The sequence below is a fragment of the Plectropomus leopardus genome, chromosome 6 (genome assembly GCF_026936395.1).
Source record: "Plectropomus leopardus strain MGB_pleo_1.0 chromosome 6, ASM2693639v1, whole genome shotgun sequence".
NCBI lineage: Eukaryota > Metazoa > Chordata > Actinopteri > Perciformes > Serranidae > Plectropomus > Plectropomus leopardus.
The window spans coordinates 7,817,150-7,839,099 of NC_142181.1; the positions used below are offsets into that span (position 1 = coordinate 7,817,150).

General features: G+C 40.2%; 1 protein-coding gene across 2 annotated transcripts in view; it reads left to right on the forward strand.

The window, feature by feature from the left end:
• LOC121943015 (myelin protein zero-like protein 2) overlaps positions 1 to 21,470 on the forward strand; it is a 35,134-nt gene extending 13,664 nt beyond the window's left edge. For both annotated transcript variants that reach the window (XM_088078620.1, XM_042486369.2), the window contains 4 exons: positions 15,505 to 15,674; positions 16,014 to 16,224; positions 17,548 to 17,719; positions 19,245 to 21,470. In XM_088078620.1, coding sequence (XP_087934746.1) covers positions 15,505 to 15,674; positions 16,014 to 16,224; positions 17,548 to 17,719; positions 19,245 to 19,404 — 713 coding nt within the window. In that variant the 3' untranslated portion in view covers positions 19,405 to 21,470. The remainder of the gene's footprint in view (positions 1 to 15,504; positions 15,675 to 16,013; positions 16,225 to 17,547; positions 17,720 to 19,244) is intronic.
• Positions 21,471 to 21,950: the final 480 nt, after the last annotated feature.

Here is a 21,950-nt window from a genome sequence, read left to right on the forward strand (position 1 = left end):
GTGATCATTACCAGATTCAGACTTTTCATATTTGTGAGATTTGTGCAGATGCACTGTCAGGGCAGGATCAGGGAAAAGCTCTTGTGTTTAATGGAGGTGGAGGGACAGCACAGATATCTGCATATGAATGCAGAATTTGTAGGCCACAGAACAGGATTTTGGTATTGGAGGCTTTCTGTTTTTTGTGATTGTAGTCTGACTATTTGCCAATCATGTTTGAGAAGGCTTTCATTAAATGCATAAGTCTGTTTGGATAGCAAAAGAAGCAAAAACCATTGGCCGAAATGCACTTTTGGAACCCATTGACTATCACATGATGACAATTTAGCTTCTTATTAGCTTTCTAAGAAAAAATTATTTGCATTCATATCCAGATATCTGTTTAAAGACATTAGCCAAAACTCAATTTTCATGTCTGAAGACGATAATTAGACTGTAAACAATGACAAGCACACAGAAGAGCCTAAATATCTGTTACTGTTATCCGGGTAGCCATTGGCGACACCAGAACCCACAAGATATTGGCCCTTGGCCCCAAAGGCTAAATCGTCATTAGACAGATAGCTGATGGGTTCAGCACGAGCCCCCAGGAACATTACCAGGCTTTAAAGCCAATTTAACATGGTGGTCAAATTCGGAATTACAACGGCCGCTGCCATTGGGTCCCAAAAGAGTTTTTACCATAGACTGACATAGTGAAAGAGGCATCTGTAAATCAGTGGATACATTTCTTCAGATGTCACAATCCCTGGAAAATGACCCATTTCCCTACCAGGATTTGATCATTTTGTCTGAAATTCTAGAAGAGCTGCACAGTTAAATTATTTTTATTCCTATTCAGGTTATTTGAGGGCTAAATCTGAAGTTAGCGACTCGGCCAGTGGAAGTATTTCCCTCAGGGAGACGTTATAGAGCCAGCAGATACAAAAGTAATCGCTACAAGCTCTCTTTCTTCCCAACATCCATTGTTTTAAAATAAATAACCTGCCAAACTCTAAGGGATTTTTAAGGATTTTTAGCGCCCTCTGCCTGTTTAGTCTTATATTGCACATGCTATTACAATTGCTGTTATTTATTTATTTTATCATTTTTTACTGGTTTTACCTCTGCTCTTCCTGTTCATCTAAGCATTGTATTGTTTTTATTATTTTTGTGGAAATGATATTTTCACTCATGTCTTTGCCTCTTGTTGTTCTTGAGTATGACATTTTCTACTCAGAGTGGGTGCAATACATATACAGTGCAATATCTGTGATCCAGGGCTGATGCAATATCCTTAGACTGCTGCAATACTAATAGTCGACCCTTGTGACTATGATGATTTTTTTTTTGTTTCTTTGTTGTGTATGTTGGACGTACGTTAATGTCTGCAGCATGCTGTGATTGTGGTTTTTGTTTGGCATCGTGGCCAAGGAAAATTTACCTCTCGGCAACCTTACGTCTCACGCTTGCTCTATGGGCCCCATAATCTGGGAGATCCCAATAATTTTATACTGTGGAAATCAAGCTTTCCTGGCTTCATGCGCCACAACTTTTATGAGAACGAACGGGGCCCTGCCTCCAATGCTGTATCTAGTTCTGTTTATACATCCATGTTTCAAAGGCAACAGTTAGAATAAAATCAGAATTAACAGTCAAACCAAAAACCTGTTCTGCAACATGATTTCCATGTTAAAAACCATAGCTGTTACACCTGTTAGATGGCCCCTAGGTAAACATCAGTGTTTGCTTTGCGTTTGTTACATTTCCCCCTTCAAACAGCTTTACAGTACAGTGGACAGTAAAAACTAGATTTTAGTACAGTACAACAAGAAAAGGGCCGTCTTTAGTTGATATTGTTCTTCATGGTGAGAATTTATATACGATGAATTTACAGAAAAACATTACAGTTGCAGTAAGGGTGGGGCCTTTGGGTCTTCTAGTTGTCTCAGATCCTGGGGCATTTGCACTCTTTGTCAATGACTTTTTAAAAACAGTAAAGCACTTAATTAATTTATTAACTGAAAAGAGCTGCTTTTGATGTCTACTGAGAGATCTGTGGTTTGGTCTGTCTTCTCCACAACAATCTCTTGTTTTGAGCTGTTGAAATATTTGAATTTAAAAAGTGATGTTTGAACTGTAAGCAGAAGCCTTCAATAGCCAGACTTCCCTGGCAAAATCTGGACATTGACGTAAAAGAAAATGACATTCAAAAGACAGAACTGGCATGTTGTTCATTGCTCTGTTCTGGTGTATTTCTTTTGATGTAAAAGATAAATTAAATTGGTAGCAGACTACTATTAAACATATAATTTCCTGCGTCTTCAAAGCTGGCAAATAGCAACACAGTCGCTCACTGTGACTAACTAATTAGAAAAGGAAACACACTGAAAACACAGTAAACTGGGCCCAGGCCACGCGGGTATTTTTACAGGGTTTTTCCCCTCCTTCCCTCTCAAAAAACTCCTGACCAAACAAGAACTGTTTAAAAAAAAAAACTCTGCCCATTTGAAGCATTGTCAAGCATGCCAAACCAACATGCGGCGATACATCATCGTAAGTAGTGATACTGAGATTGTTGAATCTCAGATGCTGAGATGGCTACTGGTTATTACTTTGGTTTCCAAAAAAAAAAAAAAAAGGGGGGGGGGGGGGGGCTGTGCGGCACTTCTTCTGCCACTAGACGGCAATACCTGTGACCAATCACACCTGAAGCACTTTTTGCACTTACTAAGAGTTTTTTCCTTAAGTCTAAATTCTTGCTTGTGTTGTACGTCGCTTTGGATAAAAGCATCTGCTAAATGAAATTGTAGAATTGTAGAATTGTACAACTATAACCCTAAAGTCACGCAAAGAAGAAGCAGATGTTGACCAATCAGAAGCCTGAAAAGAGCGATTACAGAAAGGCTTCCTGGTGCAATGACGTGGTAGCACGTTCTGATGCCTCTGTTCCTCTGTATAATGAAATAGTAACTGTACTTTTGCTGACAACAGAATTTTGTTATTTTTTTTAATGCGTGTGTGTCACCTCGTGTTATTCTGTGTCCCTTCTTTGATTTTGATGTACAGTATCGAAGGAGCAGCTTCTGCAAGTGAAAGTAAACTTTGAGACCCAGCAGGATGCACGGTTAAGTTTCACTTTCAGTGCCGTGATGTTCTGCTGCTCATAGTACGCTCTGCACTCTGAGAATGTGGAGCAGGTCAATGGTATATTTCAACAGCACTCCTTATAAACGCTCCACTGCCAAAACTAGAAAATCTACTTGTGGCAGAAAAAGTTTTAATCATAGGGGGTTGCCACAAATAAGTTAATGAGTGGGAAAACTTGACACCCACGTATGTATGGCCTTAAAGCTTGTTTATATTCCCTTTATATATGGAAATACGTGCATCTGTTTGAAACATTGTTAATGTCATTGCCCTCATACTTCCATGGGTCCTTCATGATGGCATAGATTAAGCCAACAGATTGTACTAAAAGACAGAGTCAAAAGCTACACACAACAACAAAACCAGGTGATGGTGGGGGAGGTCATAATTATATACCTTTTAACGGGGGCAGCATTGTAGATAGCGGTGGTCTGTCAGGCCATTAAACACACTGTGACATGGATGGAGACTTCTTTGCGTAGAATGCATAACATAAGATAGAAAATAAAAAAAACTGACATTATTGACATTATTAATAAAATAAGGCTAAAAATAGTGTATAAAATGCATACAATTAAGAAAAATACAACATCTTGCGGTTTTTGTGCTTTACTTATTTCCTTTTGTCTTCCTCTAACATTTTCCTCTTTAACAAGAAGCCTGAAATGCTCACAGTCTGACGTGTGCCAACCTGTCCTGACTTACAGGTTTAACAGACACACACAGACACACACACACACAGGAAAAAGCACTTACACTGGTTGTCCAGGCTTTAACTCTGTTGAGTTTACAGTAAATGAACAGTCTCTCGTATCTGTTTACTGGGATATAGCAGTTCTCTCTTTGCCAGGGCGTCTCTAATCTCGCCACAATAATGGGTCAGAATATGACAAAGCATGGATTCGGCTTCTGACACGCTGTGCTGTGTTGACACACCTAGGAGGATGCCTGGCCTTTGAGTTTGATTCACAGGATTGCCCAGGGTGTGTGTAGAAGTCAACAATGATACGTTCGTATGCTCAAAGGCACCAATCCCTGACACAGCAGGCTTAGGGCGCATCTGTGAATTGTTTGAGTGTGAAGGCGAGGCACTCTCCGCTAATGTTTAAACCACAAGACTGTGCTCGGCTCTGATTGTAAACAGGGATTTGAAATACATTTGTGCTGGATTGAAAGCGCAGGTTTATCTGCGGTTCCAGTATATGTGCACACATGCATGTTTAATGTTCATTTGAACCAGCAAATGCATATTTGTGAGCGTGGGTTTCTATTTGTGCAGTCACATTCTTACACGCTCTCTTGGCTGGTCACTTGTTCTCAAGACTGTTTAGAGTTATGGTAAACAAGTAGATCTTCCAGCTAAAGCAACACCTTCACTTGGTTTACGACGTATGAGGAAGTTTATGAAGTTTCACAGAATATCAGCAGCTCTTTCTGAGCCAGCGCAAATGCATCTGAACAAAGCCAAAGGGGAATTTCATAATCAGTTTCCATCATGATGACATTACTTGCCCAAAAGGAAAGTTACCTCTTAATTTCCTTGTTTAGCTTAATATCAAACTTTCCAGTATATCCAACAATAGCTGTTTGAAATGCTGACTAATAAATCTTTATTGAAAGAGCAGTAGAGGCAGTCACTTATCCGGTTTTGCTTACTAATTATGTGACACTGTACTCAGCAATTTAAATGAATGGTATGAGTTGAGGAGTGAAGCAGCGGGGTTAGTGGGCAAGGCAGGTGAAGGACAGGATGCAAGGGTTTGGTCACATTGTACACTTGAATGTTCCCCTCTAACCCTCGCATTCATTTCCATTGAAGCCTTTGTGACTGAGATATAAAAATAATTGAGCACCACTAGCCGATAACTCCAACACCAGGCAGTTGCCTCCCACCTTGCCTGGTGGTAAAGTCTGGCCCTGTGTTTAACTTTAAGGTGGCAGGCAAAGAGCAGAAGTCTGTGCCTCCTCCACAGTGTGGTTTCTGCTGTATAATGTCATTTGCTAATTTATTCATCTGCTCAGGAGCAGAGGTGGAAGTCACAGTGGGACTGAATTCAGTCTGACTCACACCACTGCAGGACACTAAACATATGGCCGGTGTAGCTTCATAGTAAATATGTGAAACTAAGGCTGTCCTTTGAGGGTTGGAGCGTCCTTCCAACAGAAGCCTGTGGGTGTGTTGAATTGAAGCAAACGAGTTGGACCCCCCCTGAGGAGTTTGTAATCCCAGGGAGAAGTTGTTGAGTCAGCTGTGAGGTGGGAGTGGAAGAGGTTTGATGGATTAAACTCTTATCCTCACTCAGCCACTACACGTTTCCTCCGAACGCCGCTGCCTGATGAATTACAATTGGCCTGGAGGAAGCAGGAGGGGAGAAAAAGAGGGAGAGGAAGAAAGCGTTAGAACAAGAGATTGATGCTCGGTCTGTGTTTGGATTGACCTTTAGAGTGTATTGAAACACATTTTTGTAGTTTGCTAAAGTTTCGTTCAAGTTCATGCCTCTATATGGGAAAAGCAGGATAAGAATAGTAAATGCAGGTTCCAAATTGAATTTTGTGACATTGTCATGTTGTCTTGTTTGTCTTTTGTCTTATGACGTTAAAAATAAGTCAATGAAAGCTTCTAGATTTGCTGTTTCAAACGCACTGTGTCTGGTACATCTCTTGACAGTGATACATTTCAGCTTCATATGGATTAACAAGTATGAGCCAGTATAGTCACTATGGATCATAGAAAACAGCGCCACCTGCAGACAGTCAGACTTAACAGACCATCAGAGAAAAGTCTGATTCACAAGTGATCTGTTGGAAGTGTGTAAAGTGCAGAAGCTGAGAGCTTAGCATCACCTCAAAATCATACAAGTAATAAAACATTTTTAAATTTACGGATATGTTACCAGAATGGTGGAAGATAAGGAGACATAGCTTTAATGCTCTGGTATGTGCATATATTTACTTTGGTCATACATTACATGAACACAGGTACATTGATGCCTAAATATTACAGCGACATGTGATAGTTGCATATTTCAAAAACCATAGGCATAAATCTTCTGCTTTAAAAGAACTGTAAGATTTAGGGGGGTTAAGTGGCATATAGTGGTGAGGAATGCTGATTGCAACCAGCTGAAACTACTCCCAGTTAGACAGCTAGTTTGGTAAGTTCATACCAGGAGCAGAATAACCACAGTTGTTTCTTATCTTTACGACAAACGGACCCTGTCTTTTGAACCAGTAAAAACATATATAAAGCAGTTTCATGTTGTTCAGTGGCCAATGTGAAAACTTGAATGGCCCTATCTTTACCCAGTGTATGATTCGTTTGCTCTGGGCTGCTGTTGGAACATAGTGATGCAACTTGCCGATCTCCAAAGACAAGGCGACAGCTCATTTGTTGGTAATGAAAACACAGCAATTCTTATTTAAAGGTGATTATACACTTACGAAAACAAACCTATTATATTATATTGCGCTCTGCCAATATATCTCTCTAAATCCTACACACAGCCATTGATGCTCGCAGTGGTCTGGACTTTGTGCTGGCCAGTCAAGTTGGGAAACCATTTCATTATTAATCTGGCTTTGTGCACTAATGCAGCGTCATGTTGAAACAGGAAAAGACCATCCCCAAACTGTTGATACAAGCACACTATTGTACAAATATCATGATATGCCGTAGCATAAATATTTCCTTTAGCTGGAACTATGGGGCCCAAACCATGAAAACAACCACAGCACAAAAGTACAAAAAAGTCTCCTGCTAATACCTTTGGCTGTACATTGTATTTGCTTGTCTTGGCACAACTGCATGTTCATGACTAAGTGGAATAAAAGGAAATCTGCGCAGAGAAATTGTACAGTCCGGTATGTTTGTGTCCATCTCAGGGGTTCCCTCCCATTAAACCACTCAACACTTACACTTTTCCTCAACTCTGTGTCCTCCTCCTCTGTGAAACACACTGTTACCTGAACCTGCTCTTCCCAGCCCTCAGTCCAGTCCTGCATGAAAGACAGGCCTTGTTAATAAAAACGAAAACTAACCTGGGCTTGTGAAACCTCTCACAAAGGGGAGAAGAGGCTCTTTGTATCCCACCGAGCTCTTTGTGTGTTTGCTCCTGTCCTAAGTGTTTCCTCCAAAACCGGTGTTACAGAGATTTGGGTTTCCTCTGGTGGTCCCTTTGTTTCTGAGCCATAATGAAGAGAGGAAGGCACAAACACACACCTTCTAGGAAATAATGTAATGAAACCAATTTCCTGATTCAGAGTGTCGGGCGAACTGCTTGATTTCTCCTGCAGAGTTTCCTCCCCTCACTTAAAGACCAAGAAGAGTTAGCATCCTCTTGGGGAATGTAAAGGCCGGGTCTACAGTGTAAACAACGAAGGAAAAACCTCGTAAACACTTCTTGGGAACTGTGTGGTGTCCCCATGGTATCGTGACGTACAGTCCAATCATGGCTATAAATACACTTTTGACTAAAACAGCTCTGTTCCCTCTGTTTTCCCTTTGCTGTTTATAAATCTGCATATTTATGAGCAGCTGCATCACGAAGCCCTAAAGCTATAAGGCGACATAAAAACATTGACAAAGCTTTGGATTGTGCGATAAGGCAGGCACGGTTTTGCTCATTCTGTGGATTGTTTCAAAGATATTCAAAGAAAATATTTAGAATACCACAGGGTGTTTGCTGTTCACTTACGACAAGAGTTCAATATTCCAAACATGCCTCTCTCCAGTGTGAAACACACCCAGACTTACCTGAAGATCCTGAAGGTTTTGGAAAAGCAACCCTTGGCAACGGTAACTAAGTAGAATATTGAAATCCAAAGACAGTTTTGTTTGTCTTTTAGCTCAGATTATCTGCAAAGGTTGGGAGAATATAATGAAGTGTGGTTTAAAGATAAGTTGTAGTCCAAGGAAGAGGGGGTTAGTTTTTTAATGCAGAACATACTACATCTGAGGATTAGAAGGTGCTTGAAGAATAATGTCTTTTATTTTCTCCATTTCCAAAAACAAAAAACAAGAACGTAAGTGTAAGAAATGGATTAAACTGTGTGTTTATGCACTCTAACATGTGCTGCTAGAATTAGCATGTCTTGCTAACTAACTTATATTGGTGTAACATCACTTCTGAGGTCAAGCAGCATATCAATTTATGGTGCAACAGGTTAGGCCCTGTGCATATCCAGTGTTTAGTAGTTACCCACCATGTGGAAGTGGGTTTTAGATGCTATTAGAGTTAAAGTTAGCCGCTTTATCCTGTTCTTTTTTTTAATGCCTCTACACTGGTGACAGCTGTGGCTGGAGTCATTGTTTTGGGGTTGTCTGTCCATCCCATTCTTATTAATGTGATATCTCAAGAATGCCAAGAGGGATTTCCCTAAATTTGGCAAAAAAACATCCACTTGGACACAAAAATGAACTGATTAGAATTTGGTAGTCAGAGGTCATAGTCACTGTGACCTTGCGTCTGTCTTTTTCTCATGAATTCGATACTTCAAGAAGGCCTTAGGGGAATTTCCTCAAATTTGGCACAAACGTCCACTTGGACTTAAAGATTGAACTATTTAGAATTTGTTGGTCAAAGGTCAGAGGTCAAGGTTAAGTTCAGTGTGACTTTCCAGGTCACTCATTTTTGGCCATAACTCAAGGATTCATACACTAGTTATAACAACATTCCTCACAAATATCTAAGAGGTTAACATGATGACATGATAGTATTTTTTATCCATGAAGTCAAAGGTCAACTTCACTGTGACATCATAATGTTCTGCAAACTGCAAACTGCAAACTGCACTAATAATGCCGTGCTGATGGGTTGAGGATGTGTGTGAAGCATTTATGTTTTTTGCAAGCATGGATGTAAACTGTAAGTTCAACTTGACTGGTTCACTGAGGCATACAGCCGCGAGGCGTTTTGGATATGGGGAGGTTTGTGCTTTGATAAACCCAGCCAAACTCATGACCTGTCTGAACTTGCTGCTAAACTGTTGCTGTGTGTTTTTAAGTATTTGTTGGCTCAAGTGCTCAATTGTGTATCTGATTTGTCTGTTTAGTTTTAATCTTAGGGATTTGATATCGTTTTAATGTATTTGTTTTTCGAATATTTATTACTGCCTTTTTAATGCACAGAACTGTCCCTTTAAATGCACTGAAAGGAGCTGGTGAGAAACAGTATTTCGTTTCGTTCTGTGTATGCAGATACTTGAAGAAATTACAGTAAAACAAATCTTGAAACTTGAATCTGATCGATATGCTGGTCAAAAACTTTGGTTCGTCCTCACCTCGAGGCCTTTTCACCGGTTACGTAATACCAAAAATATATAGAGAATGTGTGTAATAGAGAATGTGAAGTTGATGGGGTGTATATGTGCCTGCTACAACGGCATTTGGACTAACTAAATATGCTGTTTTTTTAAAAGGACCTGATGGGGATAGGAGGTTTGAATACATTTAATTTGTTTTGGAAATGGTAAAACCCACAGATAGACATAGAGGGGGACTAACTGAATTAATTCATGATAAAAAACGAAAATAGTGAAATGTGGAGATGTGAGATTTGCACACGACAACGAAGATATACAGCCATTAAGTGCAGACCTTTGAGTTCTTGGTTTAAAGTGACATAGCTGGAAATATTTTCAAAGACTGCTGGCAGTATTTTGAACCAATTTCGGTTTCACTTAATTAGTTAGCTACAGTTGACAAAAATTTGGCATCGACGGTTGTAATTTGAGCGAAATCAGCAGTTATCAGCTAGAAATGAGAAGGATGCTCTCGTTTGACTCTGTCTAAAATAAAGACCCACTGTTTCAAGTATCCCCCCCCCCCCACAAATGTTTTTTTTTTTTCCAGCTATAGCAGATTAAGAGCTCTTTCTTCTGCACTGACACAGTGCATGCATTGATATATTATATCTGGCAATGTGAGTCTAAAGACTCCATAAAGCATAGAGGTTATGCAGTTGTAAACCTGCCTTCAGTCTTTGACATCGGGTGAAATATTATATCGGCAGGTCAAACACTTGATATTTTTTGTGCCTCTTTGGAAGCTTATATACAATCTTGGGATGACTGCCAAACCAAGCAAACCTAATCACCCTCGAGTGGGCTTGGTTTGATTATTTTACGGTAGATGAAAGTATGTGCCCTCTTTGGCTTCAGACTGGCCAGTGGTCCAGCAGAAAATGTACCAAAGTGTTGACAGGAACAATCCAGTGCATTACAGGTTCAGCAAGTTCACTTTATTGTAATATCTTGGACATATTGACAGATATTATGGACTAATGCCAACACCGGGACATCTAATAGAGGATATGTGGATTTGTGCCAAAAGTGAGCCCCCTGAGAGATGCCAAACCTGACACATGCACATGTGCATGATACACACACGCAATTGAATGTAATATTTTACGATCTTTTCCAGTTATTTCTGATGCTATATCTGTTCATAAATAGAAACAACTTTGTGTTCAATAAGATGCCGACAAGAAGTGGAATCTCATGCATGAAGTCTTTAATTGTCGTCATAATAGTTTTAAATTCAAGCGCTCAGGAAGCGTATTTCACACGAAGACTCTAATGTGAACTTTTTAATCACAAGTAAAGAGTCTAATTGAGCTCTTTCATATGCTTCACAGCATTTAATAATTTTAATGAGGTAAATATGGAGTAGAGACCTTTTAAGTCTGAATGAAGACTGAGATTTGTTTTTTGTAATGCTTTAAATAATCTGGAACTTAATGCTTGGAATTATTATTTTCTTCTTGTTCTGACTCAGCAGCATCTTGTATCTTGTCCCAAGCACAAAGGTATTTTAAAGCTTTTGAATAATTTGAATTAATATCACATGCTATAGCAAAGAAATAAACTCACAAGAAAATTCAGTTGTCTAGTTTTGGAATTAAACCTAATGGCCTTGTGGTGCATTGCTGTACAAGTATTCTGCAAGAAACTGCAGCGTGCCAGACAATGTCCGCAATATTTGAAACATAATAAGGATAAATTCCTATTTTTGCCTGCACTCTGGCCCTTCCCTCCTCTGTAGGGTACATAACTCCATCTTAATAAGCTGTGAAAGCTCTCTCTCTCTGTCTCTGGATGCTGGGTGTGGTCAGCAGGATGTTCAGACATAACAAGGGAGCAACTTGGACTGGATGGACAGACATGCTGTGGTAGAAGAATGGATGGGCAAACAAACACTATTATCTTATCGCCTCCTGACAGACTGCAGTTATGTAGAAGAATACATTTTCCATCACATTTTTTTTTATCCTCTAGCTCCATCAACAATTCATTTATCATTGGCTCTTGTTCATTGCTTAAGCTCACTCTCTAATTTCTGCTTGTTTATCCCTCGTCTCTCTTTCTGTAAATGAGTCAAATTCTGCTCTTCACTCATGTAATGGCACGCATCCTTCTCAGCAATTAGTCCCCGCTAATGAATGATTAAGTAGCGATCATGTACTTTTAGCCGTGGGGACAAATTAGTACTGTAATTGAGGCACTGTACGTAGCCCTAACCATGCTGTCATTCTGCTAATATCCATTCTGCCTTCAAAAAGGCCTAATTAACCTTAATTCTTAATCAGCTCAGCTTGCGTCAAAGGATGGCGTAGTTGAAAGCGTTTTACTTTTTTGTTGGTGAAAGGAGATTAGCAACGCTTATTTAAATTGATGCACTGTAAATAGATTGGTTAAGGGAAGAAATTTGGAAATGAGGCGTTACGGCCTAGAGGACCCGCTTTCTCTTGTGATGTATGAAGCAAGATGAATCATTTCAGGATCAGTTTTAATCAGGCATTTAGGCATCACACTTTAATCTTCCAAGTGTGCTATAGGCCTACTTTCTGAAATAAGAGAAATAAAGGGGTGTGACTGTGGATGCTGATTTCATGAGTAATTAATGTTATTAACCACAGAGATTCACCTCCCTCCCCACAATCTAGCTACAGCTGGTGGTTCATGTGTGACGCTTTGGGCTAAATGCTGATGTCATCATACTAACATGCTCACAATGACATGATGTTGTTATTTTGCATGTAAATGTTCTGTGTCTTAATTTAGCATGTTAGCATGCTAACATTCGCTAATTAGCACTAAATACATGTACAGCTGAGGGGGAATGTCACTAGTTTTGCAGGTATTTGGTCATAAAGAAAACATTGACCAGATTTAAATGTTGACCGATGATGACACTGATGAAAAGTTTAGGGATCATCCATTGACTGTATATAAAGATGGACGTCTCCACTTACTCCGACTTTTAAAAAATGAAGCCAAAATATCCAGGATATGGCCGCTGCCATCTTTCACTGGTGACATTATTTGAAACCAGAATCTGCATATTAGTGATCTCTGCGGTGTCAAGTTCCAACCCAAACAACCTTCTGACCAATCCTGAGCAGTGTCATTAACCACAAGCAATACTGATTGGCACACATACAGTGGTTGTCAGTCATAACATCAAAGCCTCTAGTTTGTAGTATTAAATAACTACACCTAAATATCAGAAAAATGAAAATTTGAACATGCATAACTTTGATAAAACCTACCTAAAATGAAAAATCTGCTTGGCATGCACTTTGAGTTTTTAGGTCGGCCCAAGTCCCATTCACTAACACGGAGGGGGGCAGAGCTTACAACATGTTCTGCAGTCAGCCACCAAGGGGCAATCAAAATGTTTTGGCCTTACTTTTGGGGAGCTGATGTGTTGTACATTTTATTTAATACAGTCAATGGGATCACTAAAGTGATTCCAAATCATGGCAACCTTGGTGCTTGAATGAAATTACGTGAACATCCAGCCAATGGGGCTAGTTTTTCAGACATTTCACTCAAAACCAAATGTGTCAATCTCATGGTGCTAGATAAAAAGTCATCAGAGTCAGCAGGACTGATCCTCTGGGGACCATGAATGTCTGTAGAAAATGTCTTAGCAACACATTCAACAGTTGTTGACTTATTTCCAGACCAATGTATTGGCCGTCTGAAAATGCCTTCCTAAACAATCTAGCTAGTGTTGCTGAAAACAAGAAACAATGTTTTCCTAGTTTGAAAGACACTTGTAGCTACTTGTTGTGGTACTCTTTTCTTTTTGTTTTTTTGAGACATGCAATCGAATATACAACACTCTCTGTTCCCGCTCCACCTCCCCGCGTTCTCCCCTTCACAGAAAGAATGGAATATGAGACCTTTACCCGATTTACCTGGTGGCTCCGACTCCTCTGCTTTGTTTGACACACATACACACACTCACACTTGCAGTCAAACCAGGGAGGGAGTTATTGCAGGCAGTACTGATGCTATCTGCCTAATGAATATCCTAAACACCGTCTGGTCAGTCCTCTCACCTCAGTGTTTCCATTCACTTTGCCAGGTAGAAGATGAAGCGAGAGAGAGGTTTCACAGGCTTGAAGTCCATCCATGAAAGTTGTGTTAAATAATATTTAAAAAAAGTTATTTATTGCTGCACGTACAAGTACAAGCTTTATTCTTAAGATAGTGGTGCAGAAATAATCCAATACTGTAATATCATTGCAATGTTTTCATTCAATAAAAATACAATTTTCAATCTGAAAAAAGACCAGACGATGTGCAGAGATTGACATTTCTTACAGTGTGTACTCAGTGTGCCTGTATTGCTCGCTCCTCGTACACAGTACTCCCAGGTTTCATCGAGCTCATTTAAAACACATTAGGCTGTTAGAGTGCTGTCAAAGCCCGGCGATGAGAGAGAGGCCTGTCTGTTTTTAATGCTGTGCGCTGGCCCTCTGGTCGCCCCGCTCTCTCATCCCAGCCCACAGGAAACTCTCTGCAGCCTGATAAGGAACAGAACAAGCCGCCCGAGGAGCCAAGCCCCCGCTGACATTTTCCCAGCTAGCTCCTGACTTAATGTTCACTCAGATTATAATGCAGGGGTAATGATATGCCTTTCTTGGACTTTTTTTATTTCTATGCCTGGAGCTTTATGTTGCCATTAAATTAGGGACAAAGCCCCCTAAACTACCTTAACCCACATTTTAAGAAAAGTAATTAATTTACCTTTTCAGGGTTTTAAATCCGCTTAAATCTTAATGAAAAAATTAAATCACAGTAAGCTCAATAAAACGGATGCTATTTTACATCAGAGTACAGTGTAAACCCAATGCTGGCTGATTGCATCAACAGAAACAAATTTTGTCATGTATAAAACTGCAGCCTTTGCACTCAGGTGATTCATGGCGCCACAGACAGCTCCTCTGTCAGACTGAAGTGTCTCTGATAGTCAGAGCTCTCATCAAGTGTTTGGCTCGGCCTGCAGGGTCCTCATATGGAGTGTGCTAATGACGTTAGGACAAGTCTCGGCTTCCCTGAGCACACTGTGGCTGCAGACGGACGGTCTGCTGTGTGCGTGGGCACTGACTTTAATAAAGCTAGACACGGCTGCTGGTATTATGAGGGTATATAGAGCTCTCTTGCTATAAATAGACGAGGTGATTTTGGACAGCCTGCACATAAACTTCCTCAGAGACTTAGACACGCATACCCAGCAAGTTTCTTTAAAATAGGGTTGGATCTACCACGATAAACAAGTCTGCAATCTCGGGGAGATGGGGACGTGATCGGCTGGTTCCTGATGTGATGCTGACCGGCTGCTAGACAGGAACTCAGCATTAAGCACGTCTCTGTCTTAGGCAGCGCATGTGTATGTGTGTCGGTGCAGTGTGTACGTGTGTGTCAGCCCTGACTCCATTCAGGGGAGCTCCATCCATCATTAAGTGGAAGAGCCAAATCGTTGCCAATATCCCTCTCCGCTCTTCCAGTTCATTCATTTTCCATCTAATAGGTCTACCTCGTACTGTAAAGATTGATATAGTCCATATCCACATAATATAGAGCAGACTCTCAATTTCAGCCCTGTCTCAGCTGCAGTGGTGTAGCTGAAGTGGCTATTATTCATTAAATGTCAGAGATTTGCTCGGCTGATCTGAAATCAGCTTGGACTTTTAGGATGTAATGAAGCAGATGTTTGAAAGGAGTTCACTTACTGACCTGCTTAGATTTAATCTCATACTTTTAGCATTTGGACCAATCTGTAAGATTTCAGCATATACTGTAATAAATGTATCTAATACAGTTATAGTGACAAGTTGGAGTTAGTGATTTTTCTCACAGCAGCACTGTGTAGGCAGAGGTAAGGTCACCGGGTGCATTGCATGCACTCACTAGGAATTTACTGGTGAGGGTGAATTCATACTATGTCTGTCGGGTTGTATTTTTGTATATTTGTTTGTGCTTCTTTCACAGACCACTTATCTGTGTATTGATTTTGCTCTGTGCACCCTGCATTCTGCTTTTGAAATAAATTCTGCTGCTGTGCTGTGTCTCTGTATGTTGCAGGCATGCTGCAGGTCAGCGGGATGCGTATATACACATCTGGGGATGTGGAGGCGGTCAACGGGACAGATGTCCGTCTTAAGTGCACATTCCATAGTTCCTCTGACATTAACCCCAACACCATTGTCATCTCCTGGAGCTTCAGACCGCTCAAACCAGGCCGAGAAGAGTCGGTGAGTGTGCGTGTCTGCTTGTTTGCGAGACAGCGAGCTTAAACTTCAAACCTCCCTCATTGTGTCAGGGAGCATCCACCCCCTCAGCCAACTGAGAGAGGAGCCGGTGAGTCATCCGGCTCCCTACAGAGTGTCCAAGCCAGCCTGTGTGTGTCTATTGAGAGTAGAGATGTCTATTAGAGAGAAAGAGATGCAGCAAGTCTGGGTTTGTCTTTTTTTTCATTTGTGAGAATAAAATACTTACAGACTAAGCTTGGTATGACTTATTTTCTGTAACAATCCAACCAAGCAAACCCATTATTGCTCCAACCAAATCTATCCATCAATTTCCACTTTCAGGTTTTCCACTACCAGCAGAAACCATATCCTCCTTTAGAGGGCATATTCAGGAAGCGTGTCGCTTGGGCCGGTGACGTAATGGGCCGTGACGCCTCCATCATACTTCAGCAGGTCAAGTTCATCTACAACGGCACTTACATCTGTCAGGTCAAAAATCCGCCGGATGTCCACGGCACAGTTGGAGAGATTAGACTTCGTGTCGTCACCACAGGTCAGTACTTGCCGACAAAGCATGTTTTCTTATAATGTTTTCATGTTTAATGTGTGTCTAACAACCACATTATTTCATATTTTGCTGAAAAGCCAAATAAGAAAGGTCAGCAAAAGAAAGTTAAGCAAAGGAAAATGCATTTTAATTTTTCAGAAACTATTTGATTGGATTTAAATGAAGCACATCTTTCTTAGAATGGATGTTATTTGGTATGATGTGGTGTGCATTTTAAATCATAGCAATGGCACAATTTAATTAAAAAGACTGCAGATGTTATATTTGAAAAGAATCAATAACAATTAAAAGGTAATGTTCAAATGAGTAAAATGAACCGTGGTTAAAAAAAGAGATCGCTACAGTGCAGGTACAGTCTGTGCTGTGACATTGGTTATATCAATCATTAAATAGGTGATTATAAGATGTATTTACTTTACTCTTTGTGACTCTGTGTGATCCAGCCAGTCAGAACTATTGACCAGTTTTACCCATTTTAATTTTTTTATGTATGAATATTTAATGTAGCAACAATATGTCAACAAGAGGCAAAATGATGCCTTGAATGTGATGATTTAAATGCTAACGTCAGAATGCTAAAAGGCTTACATTTGGCACTTGCAATGTTGCAATCCAATAATCCAATAGTCATTGATAAATTTTATACCAAAGCAAAGTCCTCTATCATTACTGTATATTCTCTGGGAATCATAGATATCTAGTACCAAAACTAGCAGATGCTAGAGGGTTTTCACAGGCTACTTGAAAATGTAGACCTACTACTGGCACTAAAGGAAAAGTTAGGGGACACACATATGTGAAGGTTTTATCCTGTAGGGAGCATGCATGTTTGTACAAAAGTCCATTTAACATTTATTCAATCCATCCAGTTGCTTTTGAAATATTTCACCAAAACCTTAATTGTGAACCAGGGGAAAGTCACAGCATCACCAAAGTTTTATGACATATCTTCTGGACACCATGAATATCTGTTCCATATATAATGACAATCAATCTGGTAGTTGCAAACGACATTTCACTAAAAGTAATAAATATCAACCCGCTGATGACATCTAGTTGAAAAGTTAAAGGATAATCAAGGTCATTTTTTATCCTCTGGGTACCATGAATGCCTGCTGACTGACAGACAGACCGCAATAGACCAATAGAGCCACACAGTTAGTACATCTAAGAATAAAAAAATATGCTTTTGTATTAATAGCAGCTTACAACAAACGCATCGTAACAAATGCACAGTGCCTCAGAGCATTGTTGGTATTTTTTATTTTCAAGCATGTCTTCATTCCCATGTTTCCTTCTCACCCACAGCCTCTTTCTCCGAACTTCTCCTTCTGGCATTGGCCATCGGGGGTGGTATCACCGCTGTGGTCCTCCTTCTCATCATCATTCTGTCCTGCAGGCGGTGCAGGAAGAGGAGAGAGAGACAGCGGGAAGGGAACGAGGAGGCACCACGCAAAGAGAGAAAAGACCCAACTGCGTGGTAAGACCGAGATAAAGACAGACTGAGAGGTAGAGGGGGAAAGAGAGAGGAACCGAAGAATCACACACTTCCTCTCTCGCTCTCCGTCTAACTCTGGGAATCGGGGCATGTGCAGCTCCTTCTTGGCCTTGGGGTTTTCCTACTGGACATTTCACTTACTCTTTCCTCTCCAACTGCAGTCTTTGGATCCCAAATGTGGACTAGTTGATGGGCAGCTGCCACAAAGCAGAAATACATTGAGAAAGTGCCTTTATATTAGAAGCTGTAGATACAGAGATTTAGCCAGCATAGCTTTTATGATATCACCATGTGCCTTTCATTTCTGGAGAGAAACAACTGTTTTTTCAGCACTTCTTTTCCTGTTCAGCCAAATGGGCTTCCAAACACATTTCCTGTTTAGAGTAAATGTTTGATGATGTTGTGGTCAAACAATGGTGTATTCCTGCTGTTTACTTCCCTACTAATACATTTTGAACCCCAACGTATCAATGCAGTATAAGCCGCTTATTTAACAAACAATAGAAACTGTGGAACAGTGAGTGAGCAGCTTCCTGGCTTCTATTGAAATCGTGTTAATACAAGATGATGGGATGTAGTAAGAAACCCCATACATGATATCTGTCATTTATAGCTATCAACCCTCATGTCAACGGTCATATATATCAGCTGTCTGATCCAATTTACTGTGGTTCCTGTGAATCTACAGGAGGATGCTGGTGTACATTTCTGTTTTGTTTCACTACTGAAGTTGTATTGCTGTATTTTTCTGACATTCTGTGGTGTTATTAGCCTGATGTTTAGACAGAAATAATCAAGGTGCTATCAAATAATCAAAACCTGATGCAGAGCAGTTGTTGAAAACAGACATTTTGTACAATACTTTAAAAAATCTCCAACTTAATAGCATATAGTTAAATCAATTTCTAAATTTAATTGACAAAGTGGCTTTTTTTTTTTACCAACCAGTAGTGATAGCCAGTTGTCTGTTTTGAACAATTAGCTTTTTTGTCAAAAACATCTTTTTTTTCTGGGCAGCTGGGACTTCTTTGTTTCTCTTTTGGGTTTTCAGATCTTTCTGTAATAAGCGCCATATGTGGTTACCATCAAAACTGTGTTGCAATACTGTGATTCACTGTATTTACCCCTCAAGGAAAAGATGACGTCTTTGCTGTCATCTTGCACAATCACGTGTTCAGACTTCAGACCGAATCTGTCATTGAAAAACTTGGCAAAGGAAGGAAATATTTTCACCCCAATCAGATGCAGATGTGCAAACAGAGATTTTTATCCGGCCTTCGCTCTCAATTTGGGACGACTTAACCCTGTGTGACACTAACCCTTTGTCCCTGCTGCTGTGTGTCTGCTTGTCTTTGTCCTGTCCCCATTGTGCATGACTTATGCACATGCATGTGAATCAATAATTCATGATTGTGACATGCATGAATTCACATCCTGCTCTGTGTGTGTGTGCTATGTCGCTCCCCCTGGTGCATGTCTCCCTCTCCCGTGTGCGTGTGTGTCCCAGCCACCCATCGAGGGCCGTCCACCTCTACATATCAGAGACGTCCATAGAGATTGACAGTTCAGACGGCATGATCTCAGAGGCCAGCACCAAAGATCCAAGCTCCTCAGAGGAAGAGGGCCCGAGCTCTGACGACGACGACGATGGAGACGACTCCGACTGAGGAGGTGGGGACAGACAGGAGAGACAGAAACACAGATGTGAAGCCAGCCAGGGAGCTCGCTGGAGGGATGCCCAGATGGCAGCCATGGATTCCACAGTTCTGCAAAGTGCAGACTAGATGAAGAGAGTGCTGCTACGGCTGCTGCTGTGATGAAAATAAGCACATTGTTCAAGAAAGAGAGAAAAATGGAAAGAAAGTTCTGTTTAAAGTTTCAGAATAGGAACAAAGAGACTAGGGCGATGAAGAACAAGGCTTTGGAACGGGATCAAAAGTAGAGTAACTATGCTCTTGAGAGAGTCCAGAAATCTTCGTTTGAGGGAAGATGTGCTGGATTTAACCTGCAGGGCTTCAGAAGAGAAAGGCTATGCAATCCTGAAGCTGGCTTGGCTACTGTCCTGAAGACAAAAAAAGGCCAGTTTGTGTTCAGTAACTGTTGTTTTAGACATGGATCTTGTGTGGAGTGTGGAGTGTCAATAGCAAAATCAACTGCAACGTGCAATTGAAAGTGATCACAATGAGGAAGTTGTTTTCTGCCATGATGAGCCATATGAAGACCTTCACATTTTTGAGAGCACCTACCTTTTGCAAACTATTCCCTGGTTGACTTAATGGACAATATCATGTTGAATCTGTAGGATTTTTTTTCACAGGCTCTTCCCATGCACTGTTGTTCGTATGTACACCTACACAAAGTAATCCATCAGAATTCGTATGGTAAGGCTGCAATCACTTTACAAAAGCACTGACAGGAGTTAAGAAGGAAGTAAGAGCAAAAGTCCACGTATGGAGGTAGATGGGTCAAACAAACACTGGACTTTGCCCCAAGAAACCGATGGTCATGTTTTTCATGAAACCAAGTCAAATTTAAGTTATTTTAAGGTATGTTAAGTATGCATCTTTAAGTTAAGGTTTATCCCTACTCCCTAACCCAACCCCATAATGTGACAACGCTGAACTGCGATTCTTTCCTAAATCTCACCCACATAATGTTACTTTACTAAACTTAACCTAAATAACTTTATGTTAAGTATGTAAATTACATTAAGTACTAACCCTAACCCTGAACCCTAATCCAACCCCATAACATGTCAATACCCAACTATGACATTTTCTTAAATCTAACTATCTAAATTCATAACGTAACTACCAACTATACCTTGAACCAAACCACATTACGTGACAATGTCCTACTAAGATTCTTTTGCTAACTGTCATAAGATTATTTACACAAACTTGACCTACACAACTTTTTGTTAAGTAATTGCATCCTAACCCATAACCCCACCCCATACCATGACAACGCACAACTATGACATTTTCCTGAACTTAACTTCCTTTAACCATACCTACATAACACCATGTTAACTATCATGATTTTTTCCCTTTAAACTAACTGTTAGAGGCTCTAATTAATTAAATATCATACAAACTGTTCTGTGTTGATTTTTGCAAGATACTATATGAACCCTTTGTATGACAATACAATACACATTTTAGTTTTACAGTTCAGTCTTTTTGAATAATGTAAGTCTTGCATTTCAGTCAGTTTTGCACAACCAGCATAATACCTGCCAGTCTCAGAGCACTTGTTAAAATAAGTTTTATCCTCCAACTGTAGACTGAGGGGCTTGTGTCACGTCAGATAACTTGGATGAAAAAACATAAATGTGATGTTGCTGTCATTAAGTCTGAAGGCCAAAAACTCTTGATCAGTCAAATAGCACCTGTGTGAACGCACCTGCTCTGAGTGCTGTGTGAGCGCACAGTCAGATCTGAAAACCCTTTGATTGCGAAACATCCTTGAGCGCCTGTTTCCTTGTGTGTCTGTGAATGCATCACTAACAAATGATTGTAACGGCTGTCTTTCTTCCTTATATGACAGAATTTTATACCTGTGATGTAATACTGAGCAAAAATGTTTATAGATTATTTTTTGTCTTTTTTAAAAAATTTTTTTTAGATAAGCCAGAAGTATTTTATCACGTTTTTTTTAAATGTCACTGTATGTTTTGTTATAGAGCTTTTATTAAAAAATAAAAATAAAAAAGGTTTTCTAATTAAAAAAATGCCTTAAAATTTTCATCACATTGTATCCCATGTATTTCACAACACAAACTTGATGTTGACAGTTGGCCCATGAAACAAATGATCACACGTAACTTGGTAAGATTTGATAGAACTCATCTATTATGTAAGAGAGGAATATTGTTATACATCATTTATTATGCATCATTATCTTGAAGGCACTACCTCCAGTGTGCTTATGGTGTCTGTCTGCAGAGCTCTTCACTTGTTTACCTGTAAGCATTACTGCAGTGACTCACTGTTTAATTTGTTGCAGGTCCAATATGTTTATTCCTGCCTCTGTGACTGCAGTCTGGGTTTGCTTGTTTATTGGATGGGATTGTTCATGACTGTGAATATGTTACTCTATGTCTGCGTGTGAGTGTGTGTGTCTGTGTCTGTGTGTCTGTGTGTGTGTGTGTGTGTGTGTGTGTGTGTGTGTGTTTGTGGGCCTATTTGTGCGCATTGATCAAAGTCTATCT